At 44.1% G+C, this 27180-nt stretch overlaps 1 protein-coding gene across 5 annotated transcripts in view; it reads right to left on the bottom strand.

Annotated features, from left to right (window-relative positions):
• Nucleotides 1-22205, bottom strand: part of ADGRA3 (adhesion G protein-coupled receptor A3) — a 119034-nt gene extending 96829 nt beyond the window's left edge. For all 5 annotated transcript variants that reach the window (XM_079920815.1, XM_079920817.1, XM_079920816.1 and 2 more), the window contains exon 1: nt 21683-22205. In XM_079920815.1, the coding sequence (XP_079776941.1) occupies nt 21683-21924 (242 nt within the window). In that variant the 5' untranslated portion in view covers nt 21925-22205. The remainder of the gene's footprint in view (nt 1-21682) is intronic.
• Between the last annotated feature and the right edge of the window lie 4975 nt (nt 22206-27180).

Genomic DNA, 27180 nt, shown 5'->3' on the forward strand with positions numbered 1-27180 from the left:
TCAATAAATGAAAGAAATAAAAATACAGCTGGGTTTAATGTTCTGTGTTCAAATGTCCCTCTACAAGGAATTAATGATACAGTATCTACAATGTCCGGGCATGCAGCTGTAAAGATGAGACACAGAAATCTCAGTCCCAAGCTCATTCCTTCTCTGAGACTTACGGGAAAACAATGGGGGGGGGGGAGGTCAAAAAACCTACCAGAATATGTCTAGTTTTCTTCTTTTAATATTGCAATAAAAGTTGTCCCAAGATACTTTTTTCCACATTTGAACCCTTCTAAAATTAGAACCATCTTAAAATGGCTATCAAAAGAAATGTCCAGCTACTAGGAAAAGTTGTCACTACTGGCAAATACACAAACCGTGGCTGAAATGTGAAGTCTGGATCCTTAATTACAGCTTAATGTTCATACATTAAGATTTGACTATGATACAGCACTGAAATAAAAAGTTGTGTAATAGAAGACTGAATATTATATGACAGTCAGCATAATTAAAGGCAGCAGAGTAAATCTCCCAGAATTTAACATTTAGGAAAGACGGGTGGGATTCATTCATGAGCCATGGAGAAGTATCACTCAAGCAGCTGATGTCTCTCATAAGCCGCCAGCTAATTTATAAGGGAAGCAGTTTAACTCCCAGTGAAACATGATTAAAAGGGGGAGGGAGGAGCTTGTTAAATTAACCAAGTAAAAAGGACAAACAAAACCCTAATATTCTTTATAGACAGACAAACCATATTGCCAAGACTAAAGATGCAAAAGAAAAAGTCAAGATCACTTTTATAAAAAGCTCAGTGGGTTAAGATATGCATCAGGTTATCAAATGTCTTAAAATACATTTATCATACCTACGTAGAAAGAAAAAGGAACTGATACAGGGGTAAAGTGTTAATAGAAAAATCTGGCAAATCTGGATATAAAATATATGAGGGTTCTACAGATTATTATTCTTCTTTTAACTTTCATGTAGAGTTTGAAATTATTTTCAAATGAACAGTGTAAAAAGCTTTGTGTTAAAATGACACTATGCCTAACAAGAATGGTCAAGTGATTCCGAGGACCTCTGAATGAGAAGGCGGGGTGTCCACTTAAATATTGAAGCAGTGGCATTTCATGGTGTGGGAAAAAGAAATAGACACTTACAGAGGAACCAGCTCCCTCACTGAAAAGCTGTTTGCCATCTGACTGCTGATGGCATCTACCGGCTGCTTTTTCCTTCTACGTCTGTTCCTTAAGTTGGTTGGATACTACGTCTCGTAGACCCATCCTTCACATCTCTCAATTCTTCTTCATAATTCTTAAACCTTCTGCTTTCAATTTTGAAATAAATCCTCAGCTGAGTTTTCCCGACCACTAATTTTCTCAGCCTGAAGTGGTTCCCATTTTGCTCTTGGGCCCATTTACTGCCCCCAGCCAGCATGTTCTAACATTACAATCTCACAGTTAACTTCTCAGACAGCCTCCTTTTCTCAACAGCTCCTTTCCCACACCAACTCCTGCTTTATAGATTGCCCTTCTCCTGGATCTGAGACTAGGAATTAGAAGTTTCGTTTATTAACTTTCCTTAATCACGCTGTTGATCACATGCCTGATGACACGCGGTTGCTTGCTCATCTTTACAAATGGGGGTCTGGGCTGATGTGTATTCCTCGCTGCACAGGGTTTCTTGAGCGCACTTGAAAAGAATGGGGAATGGGTAGGAAAGGGAGGTGAGCAAAATGCCTTTATTTCAAGGCACAGAAGCCTCATATCCTTGGAAGGAACAAAAGAAACCTGAGGTCCCCGACGTAAACTTCAACTTCCAGCTACAGTCACCCATTGGTATTCTGCCTTGTCAAATCTCCCAGCTTATTTGAAACTCAGCTAAAGGGCTTTGTTGCAGAGGCAAACCCTACCACCAAGCCCTCTGAGTCAAACTCAATGAGAGCAAAGCTGGAGCAGCTGTTTCAGGGCTATGAATTCCTGGCAGAGCACTCTGCTCACCCACTTCTGCTGCCACTCCCTAGAGTTTCAATTCTTGGGAATCTTCCAAGATCCTGTTAAGAATATTCATTTGTCTAGTTATTCCTGCTTTTGTCTCTATTGGGTTTTAAGTACCTTCACTGTGCAGTTTCGCCATCAATCTGATCCCATCTGTTTTATTTATTCCATAGCGTCCTCAGAGCTTCTGGAGCACTGCGGCACCTTTCTCAGTTTTCAGCTCCATTAGTTATGGGTTTGCTCATATTTTTATACTACTTCTGTCATTTTCCACAGAATTTTGGGAGGAAATGAGAAAAAGTAAACAAGCGTGGTTCAATGCATATCCACTGACGGGGCTGTAAAAGAGTCACTACCTAAGAGTGGAGGGCTCCTTCCTCTCCTGCATCCTCTCCGGAGGCTGAATGCCTGGGGTCAGGCTTGCTGCCTAGCCAATCCCGTGCCGTCACACAGGGAGGCTAGCCTTTCCCTTTACGAAGTTGACAAAACCCAGAGAAAAATCTCAACCACCTTTCACTTAACAGAATGATGGTTTTTTTTGTTTTTTTGTGTGTGTTTTTTTGTTTTTTGCTGTACGTGGGCCTCTTACCATTGTGGCCTCTCCCGCCGCGGAGCACAGGCTCCGGACGCGCAGGCTCAGCGGCCATGGCTCACGGGCCCAGCTGCTCCGCGGCACGTGGGATCCTCCCGGACCGGGGCACGAACCCGTGTCCCCCGCATCGGCAGGCAGACTCCCAACCACTGCACCACCAGGGAAGCCCCAGAATGATGATTTTTAATCACAAGGGTACCTGTTAAAGCAATGCCTCATATGTCAACCAAACGTAAAGCTCCAGGTTCCCTGTAAAACAATCAGGTGTCGCTGAGCACACCCGTTTACCAGCGCCACAGCCATCCTGGTCCAGCATCCAACCGCCAAGGGCAAAACAAGGGAGTTGGATGGGGGCCTGCTGGCAGGAAGCTGTGGTTCTGTTCCCTGGCCTGGTGACTATTAAACAACAAAATTCACCTGATCAAATTTTAAAGCTCTTACTTGCTTTACCCAGTGATGCATGGATTTGTTGAAGTGGGGGAGAGTTCAGTAGACTAAGCCTGCCTTCGTGAAGCTGTAAGCAATAGTACTGTCACCTTCAATCTCTTCAAGGTGAACAATTTTTTAAAGGTAGACAGCAAGTCAAAGGTATCACCTGCTAACGTACTATTATAGGGTCACAATATAACTTATCACCAGACACCTGATGTTTACATTCGCATTAATAACTACACCAAGACAACAGGTGTCAACCTGGGCATATGGTCACCCTTAACGACTCAAATGGTTCATTAAATAAACTTTTAAGTTATTGAAAGGCATTTCTATCAAAGACCTATCATTTTTTTAAGGCTTGTTTTTTCCTATAATTATTTCAGAGTCTTTATTCAGTAGTTTTATAACTAAAAAGGACATAATCTATTTTTCTGCTTCCTCATTAAGCCATAAGTTCGCATGTAATCAAATAGCATTTGGTTAATTAATAAAAACTAAAAGTTTTTTATGCCATACTAGCTATTCTTTCCAAAATGCCTAAAAATGAAAAACTGTTTATTAAATAACACTTCATTTTATCTTAGGAACACATCAGCTCAATGAGAAAAGGGAGCCCATTTTTCAAGGTGTCTGTAACATCATAAAGAACACTGGGCACTTAATATTTATGAATATAATAAAAGCAAGTGTATTTGGCATTTTAATCAAATAAAGAGCTTTCTCCTGGGACCAGAATGAGTTTTTTCTAGGATTTCAAGTCTGATTTTTAAGCTGAAATTCACGATGAACCTACTACGCACTGAGAGTACATTTGAACATCTACTGTGTGCTGGGAGCATCATTAATTAAAGGACACAAAAATAAACCTCAGACTAATATGACACATGAATCTCAGTGTGAAGTGCTACAAGAAGGATATATGATGATTCAAAGAGAATACAGAGTTTAAATGTTGCTGAAGTGCGGAATGATTAAGGGAAACATTTCTGATCTTTGTTGTTAAAAAAAAATGAATTCAAAGGGCAGACAGGGAGGGGAAAATCCTTTTAAACAGAGATAACTTCTCTGTATTAGTTTTCTTTTGCTGCATAACAAATTACCACAGACTGCTTTAAATCAACACCTACTTAGTGGCACACAGTTCTGCAGTCAGAAGCCCAGGCACGGAGTCAGCGGGTCCTCTGCTCAGGGTGGACGCTAGCTGCAGAGAACCTGGGTACCAATAGTGGGGATGCTCCTAAATTAATGAATGAGGCCCTAAATTAATGAATGAGGTGGAGGGAAGGAAGGATGTGACTACACACATTACGTGGGAAGTATTCTTGCCAGGGTCACGCTTCAATCTGAGTGGTGAAAAGTGGTACCTCGTAATTTTAATTTCCACTTCCCATTGTAAATTTGTGTTCCCTTCCTGTGAAGGTCTGGAACTGTCCTTTGACCATTATAACACACTAATTTTAAGTATGAGCTCTCAAGTCAGACTGCCTCAGCTCAAAGCCTGGTTCCACCACATACTGCCTGGGTGACCCTGGGGAAATTAATGAGCTTCTATGCCCCACTTGCTCAGGCACAAAAGAGGGATCATAATAATAATGACCTCATTAAGGAATTATGAGAATTAACTAATGCAACACAACCCTTCAAACACTTACGACAAGATCTGGCGCACCCAACAAACATTACCTATTATTATTGGCCCATGTTTCTAATGGATCATTGGTCTTTTCTTCCTAATTTGTAGGAGGTTCTTAATACATGGGAACCAGCATCTTCCAATACAACCTTCCAAAAATTCTTAGGCAGCTGGTCCAAATGCCAAGTGCCAGTCTCTATTAGAATATACTCAGAGAGCACATTTTGGAAACTATTACCAAGGCATGAAATCATCATTTCTGACAAGGACAGTGCTTACTACTAAGCATAGAGTCTAAATAATTCTATTGGTAAGAAATCTCCTGAGACCTTTGTAAATTTAGAGCCACGCTTTTAAGGTAGCTTTTGAAACTATATCAAACAGGGAAGAACCCTGATATGTACAAAAAGCCATATGACCCTAAGATTATAAAACCAAACAATTAGTCCCGTCATTAACAGAATTTTAGGCTTCCAGGGCCATTGGCAAATAAGGGCACGTGTGCCACCACATCCCTGTCCCATGCCAGATCAGGAGTCAGTCCTGGCACTTTCCTGACAAGCTCAGGCAACACTCCTAATGGCTGCTCCCAATTCACAGGTGCTGTCATTCAAGTAATCTACTTGCCATACTGGTTCTATTGCAGAAACTCTATCATAGACAATTATGACCTCAGTGTACTTTTTATAACTGTTGGGGGGATCGTGACCAGGAACTGACCTGCCCACTGATAGTGAGTTCTGTGTACAGAGTCAACAAGGAAGTGCTGTGAAAGAGAATCAGCCAGAACACTGGCATCAAAAGATGCGTAATAAACATGTGGTAATAAGGGCAAAGCAGTAAGGCGGCGGGGGGGGGGGGGGGGGGACGTGCAGGCAAAAGAAATAATCATGTGATACAGAACCTGTAGGACATCCATACAGTCTGAAAATAAAGGAAAAATGCATGTGTGTCTGTGTGTATGAAGTCAAAAAAGGCATCTTCACTTTGCTAAAAAAAAAAGTATACGTTTCTGAACTTTATGGACAACTTGTACATTCCTTCGATACTCAGAAACTCAGATAAGCAGGCTGGTGGACTCACTGAACTGAGGTTAAATAATCTATATTCCTATAACAGGAAAGAACGGGATCTGCAAAGAGACAACCAGAGTTCAGTGCTAGCGCTCATCAAGGGTTCAGATCTAACTCAGGAACTCAGGGACCAAAAAAAATTTAAAAAAAAAAAAACAGTTAATAGGATGAAAGCACAAGGTCCCAATATTGGGATCAGCCCCAGGGAACGAGGGCAGGTCTCAGTCAGTGAGTGAGGGGCAATCAGCCTAGAGCGGTGAGAAAAGGCATGCGGCTAAGAAAACATCCCTGCACTTGGTTACTATTATAATGAAATGAATTCCTTCTAAGACATAATTTGAGCTTCATTCAATGTGCACATGAACTCTGTGGATTTTTTTAAAATATCACAGTAATCTTGAATTTCAGCAGTTAAAGAGCCTTAAAGATAATCTAGTCCAAAACCTCATTTTCCTCTTCAGGAAAGTGAGAGCCAAAAAATTATGATGTGCTAAGGGTCACCATTCTACTTGGTAGCAAAGCTAACGTAAGGCCCCGTATCCATTCAGTCTCGTTGCTATTTCCTCTGTATCCTGCTTTCTGGTCATCTTTATCAAATATGGGATAGGCGTGCCAGTTCCCGGCTTACCCAGGCATAACTGTGACAGGTAGTTGGGAGCGTTCCCTAAAAAAAGAGTGTTATGCATTCTTTTCACTTCCCACGGAGACCCACCAAAAATGCAACTACCCGCTATGATGTGAGTATTCCTTTCATCTTAATAGGGCAGCTATATTTGAGATAGGTCATTTATTACACCAGGATAAAATTTTCAATCTCAAGAATGCAGGTAAGAGGACTATTTAATAATCAATAATACTACACTGCAGTCCTAAGTAGGACGCTCTGATCGTTCCCGCAACCTCCTGATGATAGCAAATGAGATGTTAAATTTCTTTCCTTCAGTTACTAGGACACAGTAAGTACTAGTTACTTTGTTTTCCCATCAGTCAGCCAGCTCTAAGGCAATGGTTCAAAGTAAACAAGTTCCCGCATATCTTTTGTTCTACTAACGCTTATTCTCAAACCCTACTGCCAACATGAGCATTTAGGTTGTCTGTGACTTTTATGAACAGAACAATAGTGAGAATTACAGGCCTAAAGGCCACAGTCCTAGGCCAGAAGCCGAAAAGGTGTGTAACTTGAGAAGATCAATTTACCTGTCCACGCTCAGTTGGCACACCTGAAAAAATAGGAACAATGCCAACCTTATGAGATTGTTTTACCAGCTGGGATGTGTATGTGGGGCACGTGGCACAGTACACGGCACACGATAAACATCGCAATGTTGGCAGTCATTAGAACTTGTAAATCAGCTCAGGGCACTGACACATAGTGGACCCTTGAAAAACATGGAGGTGAGGGCAGCAACCCTCCACTCAGTGGAAAATCTGAATAATAACCTATAGTCAGCTCTCACTATACACGGTTCCTCCACAACTACGGATTCAACCCACCTCAGATAGTGCAGTACTATAGTACTGAACGCCTGAAAAACTTCCACTCATATAAGTGTAACCACACAGTTCAAATCCATGTTTTTCAAGGGTCAACTACATAAAGTTCTGGAGGCCAAGGCGCTTTAGACACCTTAGTTTGCACTACTTACAGTAGTTTAAGATAATTACCAAACCGGATTTGGGAGAAAGTCGAACTAGCATTAGAAGTTTTTAACCACCTACATTAGCTAACTCAATCATGGATGCTTTAAGGTTTCAACAGAAGTAGAAATAGAAACAGCAGGTCTACCAAATTTAATTTCAACAGAAAGCTAAGAAGTTTCCTGAAATGCCACACTCTTTTTTTTTTTTTGCGGTACGCAGGCCTCTCACTGTTGCGGCCTCTCCCATTACGGAGCATAGGCTCCGGACGCGCAGGCTCAGCGGCCGTGGCTCAAGGGCCCAGCCACTCCGCGGCATGTAGGATCTTCCCGGACCAGGGCACGAACCTGTGTCCCCTGCATCAGCAGGCGGACTCTCAACCACTACGCCACCAGGGAAGCCCAATCCCACACTCTAGAAAGAACAATGAGAAGGATCTTCACATTGGCTTTACTATCAACCTCCCAACAGAAAAATAAACACTTTCCATTTACAAGCTGTCACCATCTACTCTCACTCTGGGCGTACTCAGACTTAGTATAGGAAGTCTCCATAATCCCCCCTCATCTCTACTCCATGCGGTAACAGGACATCTCCAATTTTTAAAGTTCTATAAAAACTAAGATGAAAAATGATGGAAAGACTAACAAAGCTTAAAAAGGGAAAATCTGACAAAGTTCTTACATCATGGCCCCAGTCTGTGGTTGCTAAGCTGTTCTAGCTAAACTGATGGGCAAGTTTTTCAACTTTATCCCTGAGGGAAGAACTCAAAGACATTTTTTTTTCTTCCAGCAAGGAGCCCTGAAAAATCAAGTCATAGCAGACAGTTAACTAGGGTTCTCTAAGTAGGCCATAATCTCAAGTAGACAATCTCTACTTATCATGGTTCAGAGTAGATGACACCCACTCCCTAGGGCTTTGCCTTCAAAAGCACACCATCCCCTAAGGAGGTACTGCTCTTTGTGGCCCATCTTGGCAGGAAACCATGCAACCAAGCTAGCCATTTCCCCATAGGAGCTTCTGAGCCCAAACCATGTCAAATTGCTGAAATTCAATAATTAAGGCATCATGGTAACAGATGTGGTGACCAGAAGAAGACTATACACACGCAGTGGAGGAATGAAAGATCTTTGAATCTAAGCAGATTCCAGGCAAGGCACAGTGCAGAAACTAGACAACAATGGACTGAAACAAATAAAAGGTAAGGTACTGCAGGGATGGATTCACGCCTCCCTTTCAAGAAGGTTAATTGTGAAGGAAGAAGAGTAACTACTCCAACATGGTGCTGCTACAAGGGTGGTTTGGGGGAGGGGAGTTTTTTTGTTTGTTTTTGGGTTTTTTTTTTAAACAGAGGCTATGTATGCCAAGGAGAAACATCACAAACTAGGAGAGAAGCTGAAATGATAAGTGATAGTTTCTCAAGAAGTAGGAGGGAAACAGATCAAGAAAAGGGGAGGAAGAAAATGAAATAATCTGGGCAAAAGAGAAGCACTTTTCACTATCGAAAGCAGAGTGGGAGTTTAAGCCTTGACCTTGTAGGTAGGGTATTCTGCTTTGAAGACTCTCGAGCTTATCTACGATAGATTCATCATCTTGTGTTAAAAATAATGTAAGATTCTTCCCCTAATTCTACCTGGGGAAAAAAATGGTGGGGAAAATGATACTTCTTTATACAAAGACTTACTGCGTGTTTATGTGATAGACACAGAGAATACAGAGATAAACATCACCATCAAGAGTTCACAATCTGGCGCGGCCACCATGGAAAACAACATGGAGGTTCCTCAAAAAATGAAAAACAGAACTACCATATGATCCAGAAATTCCACTGCTGAGTATACATCTGAAGAAAATGAAAACGCTAATTTGCACCCTAATGTTCATAGCAGCATTATTTACAATTGCCAAGATATGGAAGCAACCTAAGTGTCCACTGACAGTTGAATGGATAAAGAAAACGTGGTATATGTATACAATGGAACATTACTAAGCCATAAACAAGGATGGAATTCTGCCCTTTGCAACAATGTGGATAGACCTACAGAGTACTACGCTAAGAGAAGTAAGTCAGAGAAAGACAAACACTCTATGTTACCACTTATATGTGGAATCTAAAAAATAAAACAAAGGGATGGATATAACAAAACAAAAACAGACTTTCAGATACAGAGAACAAACTAGTGGTTACCAATGGGGAGAAGGAATGGGGAGAGGGGCAATACAGGGGAATGGGATTAAGGGATACAAACTACAATGTATTAAATAAGCAACAAAGATAGATTGTACAGCACAGAGAAATATAGACACTATTTCGTTACAGATTATACTCCATTCAAAGTTATAAAAATATTGAATCACTATGTTGTATATCTGAAACTAAATCAATTATACTTCAATTTTTTAAAAAAAGAGTTCACAATCTGGTAAGAGAGCGGGAACCGTAAATAAATCATTCCAAACAGTACGACACCTGCAGCAATGCAAGCAAACGTGAGGTAGGATGTGGTCACAAGGAACGGAGGAGTCAGCCTAGCACTGATTGCCAGGGTGGACTGCAAGCCACATGGTATCCGAAAGACTTAGGATTCTCATCAAATCTTCGCTAGAAAGGGAGAGATCACACTTGGTCTTGTTTAAAACAAACAAATCAAAGGTTAAAACAAATAATCTAATAGAAAGCCCATCTGTCTTAAAACACAGTACTAGAGATGAATACACCCCTAGTCAATTTCTCTTTGCCTTTTCATGAGAAAAGAGTTGGGAAGAATTGCACTTAAAACAAAGAATTGCTTTTAAGTCTTATCTTGATGGGAAATGAATCAATTTAATTAGACTTAGATTCAAGCAGTCTTAAAGAAAGAAAAGTTTAACAACTGCATTACAGAATCTGTATTACAGTTACATCTCCAAAGCCTGCTTTAAGTTTCCTTCATTTAAATCTCAGGAGGGTTTAGACTGAAGTGTCATCCTCAACACAATTTACAACCTGCTTTCTACCCGGCTCACGATATGAGGCCATCACAGAAATGCCAATTAAAAGCCTACCACTATTCTAGGTGCTACAGTTGCAGGAAGGAGCAAAACAGTCTCGCTGACCTCGATGGAACTGACATTCTAGGGGAAGCTAGGTCACATACCTGGAACTATTTATTTTAATTCAGAAATGTCTTCATATAGGGAATGAATTTAACTCACAATCACATACTATGCATTATGTCCTGTGCTGGGGGGATGCAGGGGAGAGGGCTGGGGATAAGGCTGGAGGAGCTCAGATTACCCCAGGGATCCTTTATTTCCCCACAGCCTGGGTTGGGGACATGCTTATTCCTCTTCTGGGGAAACATTTTGGTCTGCAAGTACGGTAGTCCCTCCCTATCTGCAGGGGATATGTTCCAAGACCCCCAGTAGATGCCTGAAACTTTGGGTAGTACTGAACCCTTTATATACTGTACTATGATTTTTTCCTATACATACATAACTCTGATAAAGTTTAATTTATAAATTAGGCACAGTAAGAGATCATCAACAATAAACTAGAACAATTATAACAATATACTGTAATAAGATTCTATGGAGGTAGTCTCTCTCAGAATCTCTCATTGTACAAATGTAATGTCTTATCAATCTTAACCAAGCACTTATCAAGCACTGTGGCCATATAACTTTTGCAGTCTGAAATGCAACAGCAAAATTAACACAAATTCTTTTTCCTTCACTATTTCATGGTTAAAGGATTTGTTCTTACTGTAGATCTTAGCAACCTCAGTATATGATTTCTTTTTCTTCCCTTGTTAAGTCTAAAACTTTCACCTTTTCACTTAAAGGAAGCATTTTACAGTTTCTCTTTGGCACATCTGAATTGCCAGCATCACTACTCCTACACTCAGGGGATCATTATGAAGTAAAATAAGGGTGACTTGAACACAAGCACTGAGATACCAGGACCGTCGATCTGATAGATGACCCAGACGGCTGCTAAGTGACTAACAGGCGGGTACGCTGGACAAAGGGATGATTCACATCCCAGGCAGGACAGAGCGAGGTTTCATCATGCTAGTCAGAATGGTGCACAATTTAAAACTTATGAATTATTTCTGGAATTTTCCATTTAATATTTTCGGACCATGGTTAACCATGAGCAACTGAAACTGGGGATGAGAAGGGACTTGTGTACAATTCTTGACTAGGTGAAAGCACCGCTTTTACATGTAGGGCTAGCAATCCTGCCAAAAGATTTTCTTCATGTTCACGCCACTGTCAACCAGAAGAATTTAATAAAAATATTCTAAGAAGTAGGTAGTGAGGGTGATGGACAATTTAGCCTTCTTTGTATAGGATTATATTCCACAGATTTGCCCTTCCCCCTCCCCCATCCTGATTTCTCAGGAACAAAAGATTTCAAATATGCACAGTTCAAACATGTAAATTTAAACTTAACAAGGCAAAATATGGGAAGAAAGAAAGGACAAAAGGGATTTTTTATTTTACTTAAACTAAGAACCAAGAATGTCAGTCATGCGAATTGATAAAGAGCTAAAAGCAACTAGCAAATGGCTGCCTGTTATACGAGTGGATTTAGCCTAGCAACAAAGTTATGTGCCCTGCTAGAGGAAATCTCTTGTCCTCGTCTGCCCAACATGCCTGTCCGTTCTCAAGTCAAGAATAGGACAGAGATGCCCACAGTCCTGTCTCCTTAGTCCCAGCCAAAGCAGTAAGAAAATAATGAAAGAAATGTATTATCAGATGAGAAGTGGCTTCTTAAACAAAATGTGTCAACTGGGGAGGGAAAAAGCTACTAGAAACTAAAACTGTACAGAGAAGGCAGCCAAATACAAATGACTCTTTTGTAGACATGTCAAACTATATTAAACTTCACTTATAATCAGAATGTAAATTAAAATAAGCATTTTTTTCTTTTTAACTTACCAGACTAGTAAAGACTGAAAAACAAAATTCCCAGAGCAGGCAGATATTTGGGGAATTGGGCCTCTCATAGTTTCTCTATACTATTTTATTATTTTATATTAGTAATGAATTATTACTGGAAATAAATCTCTATTTTAAATTTAATATAAAATAAAGGATTTAAGGTAGACGGAGGCAGGGGCCATATGTGTTTCGTTGCCTATTCCATCTGAGTATCAGGCCCTCAAATACTGGTTTGGACAAATGCTTGCTGCCCTCAGACTTTCTCAGTTCATTCCTTTAGTACCACAACACATCTCCAAAATTTTATTGCCCTTAACCCCATGACTTGGTATTAAATCCAACTTCAGCACATCACTTGCCACTTTACAAAGTCATTTTTCTTCTCTCTTATGCATAAGGCCCCACTCTAAAGCTCTCAGCTCTGTCCTAAAAATGTCTCTTGATTTTCACCCATCCTTGCTCCACCTGGGAACAGTCCCCTCCCTCCCTGCCCCCCTTTTGAGACCGTGTTCCTCAATCTGTTCCTCTGCTCCTTCTTCTGCCTTCTTTTGTTGCAGCAGATGGCAGCTGGTGAAGACGGTTACTCCTTCAGGTCGCTGTGCTGCTAGAAAACAGGTTCTCAGCCCAGGTGACAACAGAAGCACCTGCAGAGCCGTGAAACATACCAACTTCCAGGTCCCATCCTGGACCAGTCAAATCAGATCACGAGATCTGTGGCCCAGGCATCTGAACTTTTAATGTTCCCAGGTGATTCAACACAAGGTGGAAAATCTCAACAGCAAGCTCCGCAGCCAGGTTTGGGGGAGGTGGAGATAAACGCCTCTGCCCCACCCCACTGGACCACCCGGGGCTGGGATGCAGGGCCTGGGGCAGTGGGACTCTGGCCTGGAGCACCCTCCACACAAACATAATCACTGTGTGTGTGTGTCACGACATGAAAATGCTTGGAAAGAACTGCTGTAAATAATGGAAGTGATTATGCGCTACCGGAGATCTGAGACCTACTAGGCTGGGGAAAGGCTTTGTGCCCGGCAGACAGATGGGACAGGAAAGCAAAGGTGGTCACTGACCAAAAAGGTCTATCAGTGCCTTTAGCGAGGCTGTTCCTAAAACCAGTCTTGCAGATTTCCCTTTACAAACCCTATTGCCTGTAATAATTCCCGAAAGTCCACCAGTTACCCCCCTGCTATCTCCAGCTCTCTTAGCAGAGTGTGGCAATGGAAGAAGATGCAGGTTAAATCACATCAAAAAGAGCCAGAGCCAGGAGAAGTGTGACAGATATTGTGCATCTGGAAGGCCGGAGGTGGAGTTCCAGGATGGGATACAAGCACGCAAGACTAGGATAAAACTGGTCTAATGGCCAAAAAAAGGTCACACAGGGGCTTCCCTGGTGGCGCAGTGGTTGGGAGTCCGCCTGCCGATGCAGGGGACACGGGTTCGCGCCCCAGTCCGGGAGGATCCCACGTGCCGCGGAGCGGCTGGGCCCGTGAGCCACGGCCGCTGAGCCTGCGCGTCGGGAGCCTGTGCTCCGCGACGGGAGAGGCCACAACAGTGAGAGGCCCGCGTACCGCAAAAAAAAAAAAAAAAAAAAAAAAAAGTCACACAGGCTCGCCTAAATCAAGCTGCCCACGAGCAGAGTAGGCAGTGGGTATCTGCTGAATGAACGCAAAAGCAAGCACTTTTAAAAACTAGTGGAGGAATTATAAAGACAGCCACTAGAGAAGAGTGATTATCAGATGTCAGCTCTGGTCTTTGGAAGGTCCCTGTTGTAGGTAGGAAAACAGATTTAAGTCCAGGCCTGCACACAAAGAGGAAAAAGAAGACCAGGGTGTTGGGGGAAGTAGGGTGGGATTATGAAGTGGGGAGGGGGTAGGCCTGGATAATTCTTATACCAATCCCTTCCATTTTCTCCCTTCAGGTCCTGAACTGGAGGGATCTGAGGACAAGAAATGTTTCCCTGAGTGAAAAGCCCAATATCTGCAATGTGCCCAGCATGGCACTACCAGTGGCCAGGAGAAATGTGTCCCTTCTGTGAGGCACCAGCTACAGCTCTGGCCCACCCCATCCAACACGCAGGAGATTCCCTCACTACACAGGCAAAATTTCTTAAAAGATTAGTGGTGGGGGAAAGAAAAACAGCTTGGGCGAGACTGCTTACTTTAAAACCCCCTCTTCAGACTAAAACTGTCTGCACTTGAACATAAATGCAAGCTAAACCGTGCATAAATCATAAAATGATATTAGAATAAATTTAGTCAGGCAACAATTAAAAACTCATTGAGCAAGTCTGCATCTACAGCTTCCTAATTTTTGCAAAAACTGACTTAATAAGTTACTAAAATTTAAAGAATTCTGTATCCTAATTTTTGTCTGTTTATGAGAAAACTGTTGACACAACAATAAACTAGTTATGGTCTCTGGACTTAAAGATTCCTCCATAGGAATACAGACAATACAGAAAACAACTGCTTTCAGAGAAGCAGCGAAATGGGAAAAAAAAGTCACTGAGTACTACTGTAAGAAACTTCACCTGTCATTTCCTGACTTACTTTCAAGAGTTTTTACTCTCGGTTTTGTTTTTGTTTTTGTTTTTTTGCCTATTTTTAAAAGCCATCTTTACAGGCTCTTGGGAATAGAAGTTGTAACTGGATTGGGGCAAGGACCTCCGAAAGTTCCTGTTTACTTTCTTTTTTTTTAGATGTTGGGGGTAGGAATTTATTAGTTTATCTATTTATTTTTATTGCTGTGTTGGGTCTTCGTTTCCGTGCGAGGGTTTTCTCTAGTTGTGGCAAGCGGGGGCCACTCTTCATCGCGGTGCGTGGGCCTCTCACTGTCGCGGCCTCTCTTGTTGCGGGGCACAGGCTCCAGATGCGCAGGCTCAGTAGTTGTGGCTCACGGGCCTAGTTGCTCCGCGGCATGTGGGATCCTCCCAGACCAGGACTCGAACCCGCGTCCCCTGCATTAGCCTAAAGATTCTCAACCACTGCGCCGCCACCAGGGAAGCCCTCCTGTTTTCTTTTGTTTCTGGTATTTTATTTCTGATTTACTGCCAAACCCACCAACTTCTCTCATCTACTCCTGATGCCAGAGGACTCCAAGCGGGCACGAAGCAACAGGATTCAGGGGCTGGGTCATGCAAAACCTTCTCATCACACTGGAAAAACTTAAGACTTGCTTTCATGGACCAAATGCCTAAATCTGCCCAAAATTCTGCAATATTTCTGAGCAACTTGCCAGCACACTGCCTAACGTGTGTGCTTATCATACACATAAGAACATGCAGTTCAAATGTAACTGTCCATAGATTTACTAGACCCGTTCTTGAATAGGGGATCCAACAGCTGTGAAATGCTGACCTAAACTAAATAAATGTTCTCATTTGCCATAGTAGGGTAAAAATTTGAATTCACATCCCTCTACTTGTCCTGACCTCCCAAGATACAGTCCTACCTTTATTGGCATTACGCTTACCAATAAAGACAATTATGTTCCCACCCACTGAGGTCTCAGAGCCCTTCCTTTGAGGGCCTGTGCATTTATGAGAGCATCAAGTATCTATAAAGTGACAGAAGAGCACAGATAAGAAGCGCTAGGGAAGGATCAGAGCACTGGAAGAGAGAAAGAAGAGTTCATAGCAGATGAGCTGGATTGAGAAGGACCCACAATTTACCAGAAAAGGGATACTAGGAGAGAGTGGCAGACTTAGCCAAGGCACACAGGAAGCAAAATACAAATCTGCTCAGGGGACAATGAGATGCACACTTTGGTTAAGCAGAGAATTTGTGTATAAGACTGATCCTTGAATGAAAGAATCATGTCTTATTTTATCCCTGAATACCTAGCACTCAGCACTGAGCCTACAAAATTAACAGTGTCTCAATCAATGTGCATGGGGGGAAAAGCTGTGCTGAGTATCGGGAAATACAGCTACAGAGGTATAGGAGACCTTGCATTCAAAGATTAAAAACCTTACCCATTGGGGGCTTCCCTGGTGGCGCAGTGGTTGAAAGTCCGCCTGCCGATGCAGGGGACATGGGTTCGTGCCCCGGTCCGGGAAGATCCCACATGCCGCGGAGCTGCTGGGCCCGTGAGCCACGGCCGCTGAGCCTGAGCGTTCAGAGCCTGTGCTCCGCAACGGGAGAGGCCACAACAGTGAGAGGCCCGCGTACCAGGGGAAAAAAACCCAAAAAACCTTACCCATGACCCACTAGAATTCAGGCCACGACAGCTTTGGGGGCTGTTCATTAAAATCACCCTGCTCTTTGGGAATTCCCTGGCGGTCCAGTTGTTAGGACTCTGTGCTTTCACTGCCGAGGGCCCGGGTTCGGTTCCTGGTCGGGGGACTAGGATCCTGCGAGCCGCGCAGCGTGGCCGAAAACAGCAACAACAAAAATCACCCTGCTTCTTCTTCTCTCCCTCTGTTGCCCTCACCTGGCAAAGCAGCAGCCTGGCTAATCCCAGCGCTCCTCATCTCTAAACTGAATGCAGCTGGAGAGAAATAACAGCGCTGACCATCTCCCTTTGAACTGGATCACAAGGCAAAACGTACACAACTCCACTCCAGTGACATTTCTGCCATCCCCAGCACGGTCACTCTCTCACTTTCCAAAAGAACCACTTCACTCCTCTTTCACCTTCCTCTTCACACCATCTACTCACTCCTCCTCCCTCACCCTGCCTCTAGGTCTTTAAGAAAATAAAAGCAAGGGGGCAGCAAAGCCCTCTTCATCCCACCTGCCCTGCCCACAGCCTCCTGCCTGCCTCTCTGCCTGCGCTCCCTCCTTTCACCATGTGAGGATGGGACATCCTGCTGCATCAAAAACCAAACCTCCCACCTGCACTCCAGCTCCCATCCCATCTCACCTTCCATCGTGCATTTCACCCTCTCCCCAACTATTCCCAACCATACTCAGGCGCTAACGTTCCCTTTCCATCACACCAAACTTCTTCCTCATCGAGGTGTTATCACCACCATCCTCACCCTGTTCTCCCTTCAATCCACCCCAACCTGTCTTCCGCAGCCTCTAATCCACGGAGGGCACCAAAGCGCCAGGCTGTCAAATCCAGCTTGGCCTTACTGTTCCTCATCTCTCAGCATCTCTCAACTGGGGCGCCCCCAATTCCTGGCTTCAAACCTGAACTTCTCTTGGCTTCTATGACCAGATACTCCCCAGGTGCTCCCCCTACCTCACCAGAGGCTCCTTCCTTCTCAGGCTCTTCCACTGCTCCAGGAGGCTTCAGCCTGGGCCCCCTCCACCTCCCATCTGTACACTCTCCCCTAACTGACCTTGGTCAGAACCGTGCTTGAAATACCATGGATAGACCAATGGTTCCAAAAACCCTCTCTGCATTTCAGTGGGGCCAGTCCGTCACCACCCCTCACTGTTACTGCAGAATGCCCTCCCCCGCCCCCAAAACCCCATCTTTCACTCCCCTTGAGCCATGCTCAAGTCCTAACTTCTCCAAGAAAATGAAAAACTCTTCCAATGCCTCCACAGCCCCACTGCTCTCTCCTCTTTTCAGGCTTCCTAAAGCATTTAAACAATCAGCAGTACAGGATTTATTACTTAATTACAGACATTCTGTGATTGTTCCTGAGATATCTGCTTTGCTTTAGTGCAAATCTTCTCTCTCCAACCAGGTTTAAGTTTCCAAACAATACAAGCACTTCTTTTTGTGGACCTGGCACTGAGCTGCATACACTGGTGACGTCCAATTATCAGTTTTCTGATAGCAAACAAACATAACATTTGATGAAGTAGAATCGCCACGTAGCATCATGAGGAAAACACCGTTGGAAAGGCAGGGCTAAATCTGTACAACCTTCTACCACTGATGTCCTCAGAATTTTTAAAACTTAATATTGAGCATCTCATATAAAACATAGGAATAAAGTAAACAGATTTCCAACAAAAACATTAAATGCAGTTAAATTTTTATTCCACGTGTGTATAAGAATAATAAACGGAATTTAATCCTTTAATACAAAAGGCTACATGAGATACAAAAAACAGGTCAAGCTGAGGATTTCTGCCAGACCTCTCTAGAAACATGGCTATGAAAGTGTGTTGTTCACTAAGACAGTTGAGGGCTTCCCTGGTGGCGCAGTGGTTGGGAGTCCGCCTGCCGATGCAGGGGACGTGGGTTCGTGCCCTGGTCCGGGGGATCCCGCGTGCCGCGGAGAGGTCGGGCCCGTGGGCCATGGCCGCTGGGCCTGCGCGTCCGGTTCCGCAACGGGAGAGGTCACGGCAGTGAGAGGCCCGCATACCGCAAAAAAAAAAAAAAATAGTTGAAAGATCTGAGCTTTAAGCTATCAATATATTGAGGTCCAGTTCATCCACTAAGTAGAAAAGGCCTTATTTTTCATTATTAAAGAAAGAAAAAAGAAAACTTCAATCCTTGCCATCCTTTCAACCCCTATCAACTTTCCATGCAACACCTGCATCACAGCTCAGCTGAAAATGCTTGGCCACACCTAAGGAATGAAAACTCCCACCAGAGAGCCTGTCTGACCTTGACCTGCCCCCCACCGCGCCCCAACGCCACCACCACCACTCCAGGCACTAGATACTTGCCCCTGACTTTCAAGCAATATCAAATGCATGGCTTCACAAGCATCTCCACACCTGTGGGCATGCTGGGGGCTCCCACCTTCCATCCCCTCATTGCCTCACCATTTCCTTCACTATCACCTTTCTCATCCTTCTCAAATTGACTCTGGATCCTCAGATCCTCCATCCCACCCACTATGCCCTAAAGGGGCCTCGGTTGCCCTCTTCTGGGTTCCTTTTTCTACTTGTGCACCCTGATATTAGACCGTTTACCATACTGTCCTGAGACTTATTCATGAATCTCTCTCCCCAAATACCGTAAGTTCCTGGAGAAGAAAGATGTTTTTAATCTATATTTTGTAGTGAACCGAAAGGTGTCTCCCAAAGCCATAGGTCCAAGTTCTCAGCCCTATACCTCTGAAAGTAAACTTGTTTGGAAACAGGGTCTTTGCAGATGTAACTAAGTCACAGATCTCTAGATGAGATCATCCTGGACTTCCGGTGGACCCTAAATTTAATGACTGGTGTCTTAGAAGAGAAAGAAGAGTATTTGAGAGACACACAAAGGGAAGGCCGTGCGAAGACAGAGGCAGAGATTGGAGTTGGGTTGCCACAAGCCAAGTAATGTCAGAAGCTGAAAGAATCAAGGATTCTCCCCCGGAGCCTTTGGAGGGAGCATGGCCCTGCTGAAACCCTTGATTTCAGACCTCTGACCTCCAGCACTGCATAAGAAGAAGTTTGTTGTTTAAGCCGTCAAATTTGTGGTAATTTACCATAGTCCTAGGAAACTAACACCTAGTCCAAACCTCAACATACTGCCCACGACCTCAGTTCAATAAAAAACCGTGTTGAACTAAGAAGATGAAGACAAGGGGTGATGATGAGAAAACATCTGAACTGCAGGGCAGGGATCTGGGACACGGACCCCTTGCCAGGCGTTCACCATGGGAACTTGGACAAGTCCCTTATCCACAGCGACCCTCTGATTTATTCCCTAATAAAATGAGGAAACTGGCCCAGAAGACCCTCCACCAGGTCTGATACACCTTGAACCAACTTCATCCAGAACATCAACTTTATATGATCCTTAAATAAAGTATAATTTCTTCCCATTCACTGAATAAATTTTATTAATTTTACTTTTATCTAAAGAGCTTTCAGGTGAAAAAAAGGATTAAAATGGCATTTCAAAGGCACTTATATTTTAATCAGCTCAAAAAAATTCAGTGAAATAGTTTGATAATATGCTGAAAAGTGATTTTCTGTAATATCAACTTTTTTCCCCCGCAAAATCAACAATTTAAAGTAGCTGCTTTAATCCACTGCTGACAGTTCAGAAAAACTCGACCTAAACTTGAATCAGCTTAAGTGCCACTGATCCAGAACCCAAATGTATGATGACTAATTTCTTCAGAGTAACAAGGGAGTTGGGCAACGCAAAGGTTTTCTCCACTTGACTCCAGACTGTAATTATGGTCCCATACCCAAAATATCCACTTCAAAGAATCTGGCTAAGAAATAAATACAGCTGCTGCCGCTACCAAATGGTCGAGTGTTGGTAAAGGAAATCAAACAAAACAAAAACTCTTTTACCATTTTCGGGCCTCCATAAACAAACACACAATTTTCCTGTGTTAAATCTTTCCTAATTCAAACAAATGGCAATGAAGAACAAAGGTGTTGGTAATGAAATTTGTACTTGTCTTACCCATAAATCCTGCTTGGGTTAATTTGGGTTAAATTAAAAACCATATTTGGGGGTTAAATTAGAAACCGCAGTTTAAGTTCTTTCACAGGTCATGCTGCTTCCCTTGCCTTCATGTTTTTACAGTGGCAGCCTTGATTCTTTTTTAGGGAACCAACCAAAACAACAACATAGAGGAAGACGGCGCCGAGGGACTCATATTTCAGTTCGACAAAATACCCATTAGAAACACTTTCAAGCCTTCCCAAACCAATTCGTCGTTCAGAAAATAAAATCAAGAGTCACTGGGGACACGGGTTCAGCTAGAATTGGCAGAACCACGCTTGCAAAACTGGACCGTGAATCGTAACACAAACTGAGTAACGAGACCAAAAATTTTTCCTTCCAGGTGGAAACTCAATCTGAAAATCAAGTCCTTGAGTTGCAAGCCTCAGCAAACCCACAGTTTGCAAATCCGAAGTTCTCGGCTTTTAAAAAGATGAGCGCTCACACCCAAGAAAACGGAGCTGGAAGTTGCACGATTTCATCTGAAATATATTTCTGGCCCTTAAAAACAACTCTATTTTAAAAGGTGCTCTTTAACTGTAGTAAAACTAAGATAGCAAAAGCGAAGAAAACAGTCTGGGGGTTTGGGGATCACACACCGGGGCGTTCAAAGTCCTCGTGCTGCTTTAGTATCCTGCAAACTTGCGTCCAAGTAACTTAAGTTGGAAGAAGCTGAAGGACTGGCGAATCTAACCTAGCACTGTGTTTTCCGGCAGCCCACGCACTGGATGAATGAGCTTTAACTCTGCGGACTGCCTGTTTACTTCCATCCTCACGTGGCACCACGCAGCTCAAAAGCGCCGCGCCCGGACCGCGCGGGGAACCCGAAAACTTTTACTTTGCAAACTAGCGGAGCTCGGAGGCAGCTCGGGGACACATCTGCTCGCCTGCCGCAGAAACGTTCCCAGGCCGAGCCCCCCGGGCCTTGCCCAGCACCAGCCCTGCCCGCAGCTTCATTCACACAAAGGCACAGGGGTGCCGGCGGGACCCTTTTGCAAGTCGCGCGGAGAGAGAAGCGGCACGACAGAGAGCGCCGGCAGGGAAGGAGGGAGGGGACCGGGCGCTTGGGCAGAGCGGCGCCCCGCGGGCTACTCACAGGGTGACCGTGCGGTTGGGCAGCGTGTCCGGGGGCAGGACCTGCGCGAGCTCCAGGCTGCTGCACACCACCTTGCCCTCGGCGGCGCCCGCCGCCCTGCCGGCCCCTCGGGGCCGCCCGTCGTGCTTGCAGCCCAGAGGCAGCGCCGCGGCCCCGCCGCCGCCTCCCAGCAGCGCGAGCAGAGCCAGCGGCAGCAACAGAGGCGGCGGCGCGCGTCCCCGCAGGCGCTCGGGCGGCTCCATGCTGCGGGCTGGGCGGCGGGTCGGGGCCTGCCGGCCGAGCGGCAGAGCACTGGCCTAGCGGGCCGCCCCGGCGCCAGGGCGGACGGGAGCGCAGCGCGGGCCCGGGGGCGCCCGGAGCCTTGTGGCGGCCAGAGGGCGCGCCCTCCTCCGCGCCAACATGCTCCTTTGTCCGCTGCAGCCGCGCTCGGCCTCTGGGTGGCCGCCGGGTCACGGCCGCGCGGGTCCCTGCGCTGCTCTACAGCCGAGCGGGAGCGCCGCCTCCGCCGGCCACTGCCCGCGGCGGCTCCTCCCCGCCTGCCGCCGCCCCCGCCCTTTCTCCTCCCCCTCCTCCCCCTCCTCCCCCCTTCCTCCTCCTTCTCCCCCCTTCCTCCCCTCCCTCCCTTCCCTTTTTTCTCTTCCTCCTTTTTCTCCTCCTCCTCCACCTCGTGGTCTCCTGTCCCCTCAGCGCCCGCCACCCGTGGCTCCGGGAAGGATGTTGGCGCTCCCAGGCCAGCGCCGCCCGTCGCGTGTCCACGACCCCACGCGTGCCCGGCTTCCGGGCAGGAGTTGTGGGCCCGCGGGAGTACGGTAACTCGTGGAGAGGGCGGAAGAAAGTTCTAGCCCAAACTCCAGCCACAGTGGCCACTGTCTGGCACGCTTCCCTCCTCCTCCTTCGCCGCCCTCCAGACAAAGGCACCCTGTGCGCCCCTGGGGGCCGCCCGTACCACCCGGCGAGCCCCAGTCCCAGGCTTGGGGTGAGGGAGGAGAGCAGGGCTGAATTTCTTTGGAGAAAGGCAAGGAGAGAGGTAGTGCCCCAAACCAACTATCTTCAAAGGACTCGCCTTCCCACCTCTCTCCCCACGCAGGGATCGCGAGCCTTCTCTTCGCACACCTTGGTCTCATTTGTCCCGAATACAGGAGAGCTAGGAACAGGTTCCTCTCCCGGAAAGAGGACCCTCCAAAGCCGTTTCTGGCCTTCAGCAATTCCACTTATAACCCTTTCAAAGGATGCATCGGGGCCTCGCTGGACCGGCAGCCTTTGGAAAAAGAAATTTCCCTCTGGCATCCAAAGATACCTCAGATGTAACCAGTTAGAGCAATTGTGAGCAAACCAGCCAAGAAACCCCAGCTGAATGGATTATTCTAGGGAAGGCAGTCAGCCCCGCCCTAACATTTGCAAGACCGGGGTTCAAGTACCCTATGTTTAAATATTTACAAAGAATATATCAAGCTTACAAATAAAATATATTCTGTGCTCCTATCTTGAAAAATATACCTTAATAACGACCTGGAAGGCCAGGCATGTGCACAGAGCTCTTAGTTACGTTGGAGCTCCACCCCATACATGGCAAGGAGGGAAGAGCCAGACCCCAGCCCTCAGTCTACACATACTTCCATCACTTTTGCTTCCTGTTCCAGCTCCGTTGATGAACAAGAGGGGCTTTCCGCACAGGTGTGGATGCCCCAGCCCACTCAGCCAAGCTCCCTGCACACCCTCAAACAGCCACCCCTTGGCAACCCCTCAGTCCTAGGAGTGCATACACTGGTTGTGAGGTCCTCCCTTGAGAGAACAGTTCTGGGAAGAGGCCTGCTCAGGCCCTGGAAGTAGCCTTGGGAATTTTCGATCAGTGAATTCCAGGGTCCTGGGCTCCTTGGACAAGGTCTAGAAATAGAAAGGGAACACAGGCTCTTGGGGACCACATCCCTTGGCCCTGGAGATTTTTCGCCCCTTGGGGAGGAGAACTAGGATGATGCCCTCTAAAATGCAAAGCCAGGGCAGGGTTTTTCTTCCCTGAGTCTAAGGTCATTACTGCCTAAGGCCCCGACAGTCTATCTTAGGGACCGATTCCTAGGAATCTCTGTATGTCTAGAACTTCCTTAACAGTAAATAAATGGCCTTTGTTTAACACACACTATTGCATTAAGTTGAATAATGCTTCATTTTATCGACGTTTTTTGAAAATCAACGATGTGAGCCCATGTGTCCATTGCTAATAGTGCGTTCTGTGTTAGAAATGTTCTAGATCTGCGCTGTCCAATATGGTGGCAGCAGGTGGCTATTTAACACTTGAAATGTAGCTAATGTAGGGTCAAAGATAATTTTTCACCTTATTTAATTTTAATTAATTTAAATTCAAATTTAAATAGTCCAAGGTGTTTAGTGGCTACCCTGTTGAACAGTGCAGTTCTTGACACTGATGGATAGAAAAAGTGGGAGATCATCATCACCACTAAGTAGCTTTAATCTATAAATAAACTTAAGTGGTGAAATTAAATAAATTATCTTGAATTTATTTAAAGAATTCTTATTCCCTAACAAAATCATCACCATCATCATCTGTTTTCTTTATAAATATAAAAACTTCTTACTGTAGCAATATGGAAGTTTATTAGCCACATTACTATTGTCATAGCTACAAATTGTCACGTGAACTCAGAATCTGTGAATATCTTCACATACTCTGTTTCAGCCTATAGTTGAAATAAATGTGCATGTCTGTTTTTATATTTGTTTACCATGAGTACTAACATCAGTTTGATACATATCCTCTTTTTACTTCACTGTAGTTGAGAAAGTTGTATAAAGTACAGAATTATAAAAAAGAGATATCTCAAGAAGTATCATGAATCCAAGGAGAATTATGGAGGAAATGCTTTATTATATGGATAATTTCAACCATTCTTGCACAGAAATCACTAATTCTATCTTTGAAAATAAGAAGCACTACAGGTCGCAAAATAGTAGTACAGTATATTAAAGGGCTTCAGAAAGTATATCTTTCAACCCGGTAGTTCTTGGAATGCACACAACACTGAGTTATCATTCTGTACCAGCATGGGTTCGTAAGGACATAGCAAATGGTCCTTTCCCCACTTACAAAGATCTTTGAGGATGATACTGCTGAAACTTACCATCATTTACCCTCAGTCACACCAGAATCTTTGCTTTAATTAAGCTGCCCCAGCCCTGACAGCCTCTTGGTCTATTATTGCTGATGCCCCCTCAGGCATCAAGAACATCATACCATTTGAAGTTACAGGACTTAATAGGTCCTTTCAAAGTTTTCACAGTGTTTTTGATTATCCCACTTGAGAACATCCTATAGGAACCCTTTGAGAAATCACTCATTAACCATATTCTTGTACATGTAGTCCTATAAAGCTGTATTGCGTCAACTGTTGCTTTAAGGATTGTAGATGGACCACATTCCAAGGCTTCTAGGCTGCGATTCCTGTCTTGCTGTTATGTAAGGCTTGTAGGAGATACCAGAGAAACACTCAAAGATGCTTTGTTTATCTTCCTACTATAGATTCTGTATTAACTATGTATACGTGTAAAAATATACAATTTATATATGTAATAAATATGTGGATGTATATACATATATACCACCCTATTTATTAACAATTTATTTTCCGTGCCTGTCTTCCTCCTCTTCTACCAGACTATGAGCTCCTAGAGAATTTTTCCCACCCCTTCTTAAATTACTCCCTCCCACCTTCAATCACTCCCTATTACATTAATCTAGAATCTAGACCAATCATCTAGACTGAACTAGATTAACAGGGCTTGTTCAAACCTGAAGATGGCTACCTGTTAAAATTTGTATATAGTTTTATGTTAGCCTCCCCCATTACAATACCAGCTCTATGATGCTTTGTCTTATTTGCTTTTTATGGCGACTCCATTAGTTGCTGCCAAAGAGCCATCCCCAAACTTTTCCTCCCTTGGAGGCTGGAAAAGCTACATAATCATTTCCCCAGCCTCCCTGGCAACTACTGATGGCCATAATCTAGTTCTAGCCAAAAAGAATCAAAGGTTGTGCAATATGGTAGATACTAGACACATGTGTTTAAATTTAAGTTCAAATTAATTAAAATTAAATAAAACTAAAAATTCTATTCCTTAGTCACACTAGCCATAATTCAAGTGCTCACTAGCTATATGTGGCTGGTGGATACCATTTTGGGCAACACAAGCTATGGAATAGTTCCAACATCACAGAAAGTTCTACTCTTCGATACCAATCTGAGGGGAAGCCTGCTGAGAATCTTCAGGATAGAAATTCTGTGTGTGATAAAAAAGAGACTTACAAGAGAAGATCCCTCTCACCACCCTCATTATTCTTGCTTTGGAAATGGTATTGTGAGGACATGATACATGGAACTGAAGCAGGTCTTTTGAGACCACAAGGCAGAAAGCATAAAGGAAAACTCCAAAATCATAGGAAGAAATGGAAAGCCCCCCCCAAAAAAAATTGGGTCCCTGAGGTCATAGTTGAGCTGCCACTCAAGCCTCTGGACTTATTTTTATTGATTATGAATATTCTCTGGTTTAAGCCACTGTTGTTATGGTTTCCTAGTGCCTACAACAGTGCCTGACACATAGAGGAAGTCCAAAGTATTTGTTGATTCTTGAAGTTTAAATCTTACTCATTTTTATGTTCCAAACATCTAACACAGTTCTTCATATATATTAGCTGATGAGTATTGAGCAGATTGACTAATGTTCAGTCTTCTAAACAAATGGAAATGTGTAATATCATGATTAAACTGACAGCAGGAAAGAACAGCAACTTTTAGCACTTGAAATGTCTCAGTGACATTTATAAACCCTGTTAATAAACAGACATTCCCTGTTTATTTTTGCATCATTTAATGTTAATCTATTAATTGTGACAGCTGTAGTTCATATTTTTAGTCATTACACGGCATGTGCCAGAATGCGTGCTTGGTAATTACCCAAGACCCAGACAGAAACAGCAATAGTAGCTCAAATAACACCCTAGCCTCTTTAGACAGCATTGGCTCCTGTTCTGGCTTACTAGTTACTAGAAATAGTGACCTTCGGCAAGTCACTAAATCTCATCCTTCAAAATGAGAGTTTGAACTGGAACCAGCTTTAAAGTGCTCTGATTTTATCCTGCTGAACCATGAATTCTATTCTGTTTGTCTGCTGCAGCCAGACTATTATTGGAATGTATCCCTGTGACAGTTAAATGCTCTTTTTAGATGACCAAATATCTTTCTCAAATGGTATATTCTCTACCCACTGCAATGTAATTACCATCAGTTGTAAATATAAAGAAGAAATATGAGGCAAAAATTGACCAGCAGTGCCACGTGGGGAATTACCTTGATGTAATAGGAGTCTCCAAGTACACGACCAGGCAGGTTAGCACAGAGGTGGTGGAACAGGAAGGCCCACAGTGCAAATTAAGATGCTCAATTCACACAGTTTATTATATCCATTTAAAACACACAGGAAGAGTGAGA

Source organism: Stenella coeruleoalba, assembly GCF_951394435.1.
Source record: "Stenella coeruleoalba genome assembly, chromosome: 4".
NCBI classification, from domain to species: domain Eukaryota; kingdom Metazoa; phylum Chordata; class Mammalia; order Artiodactyla; family Delphinidae; genus Stenella; species Stenella coeruleoalba.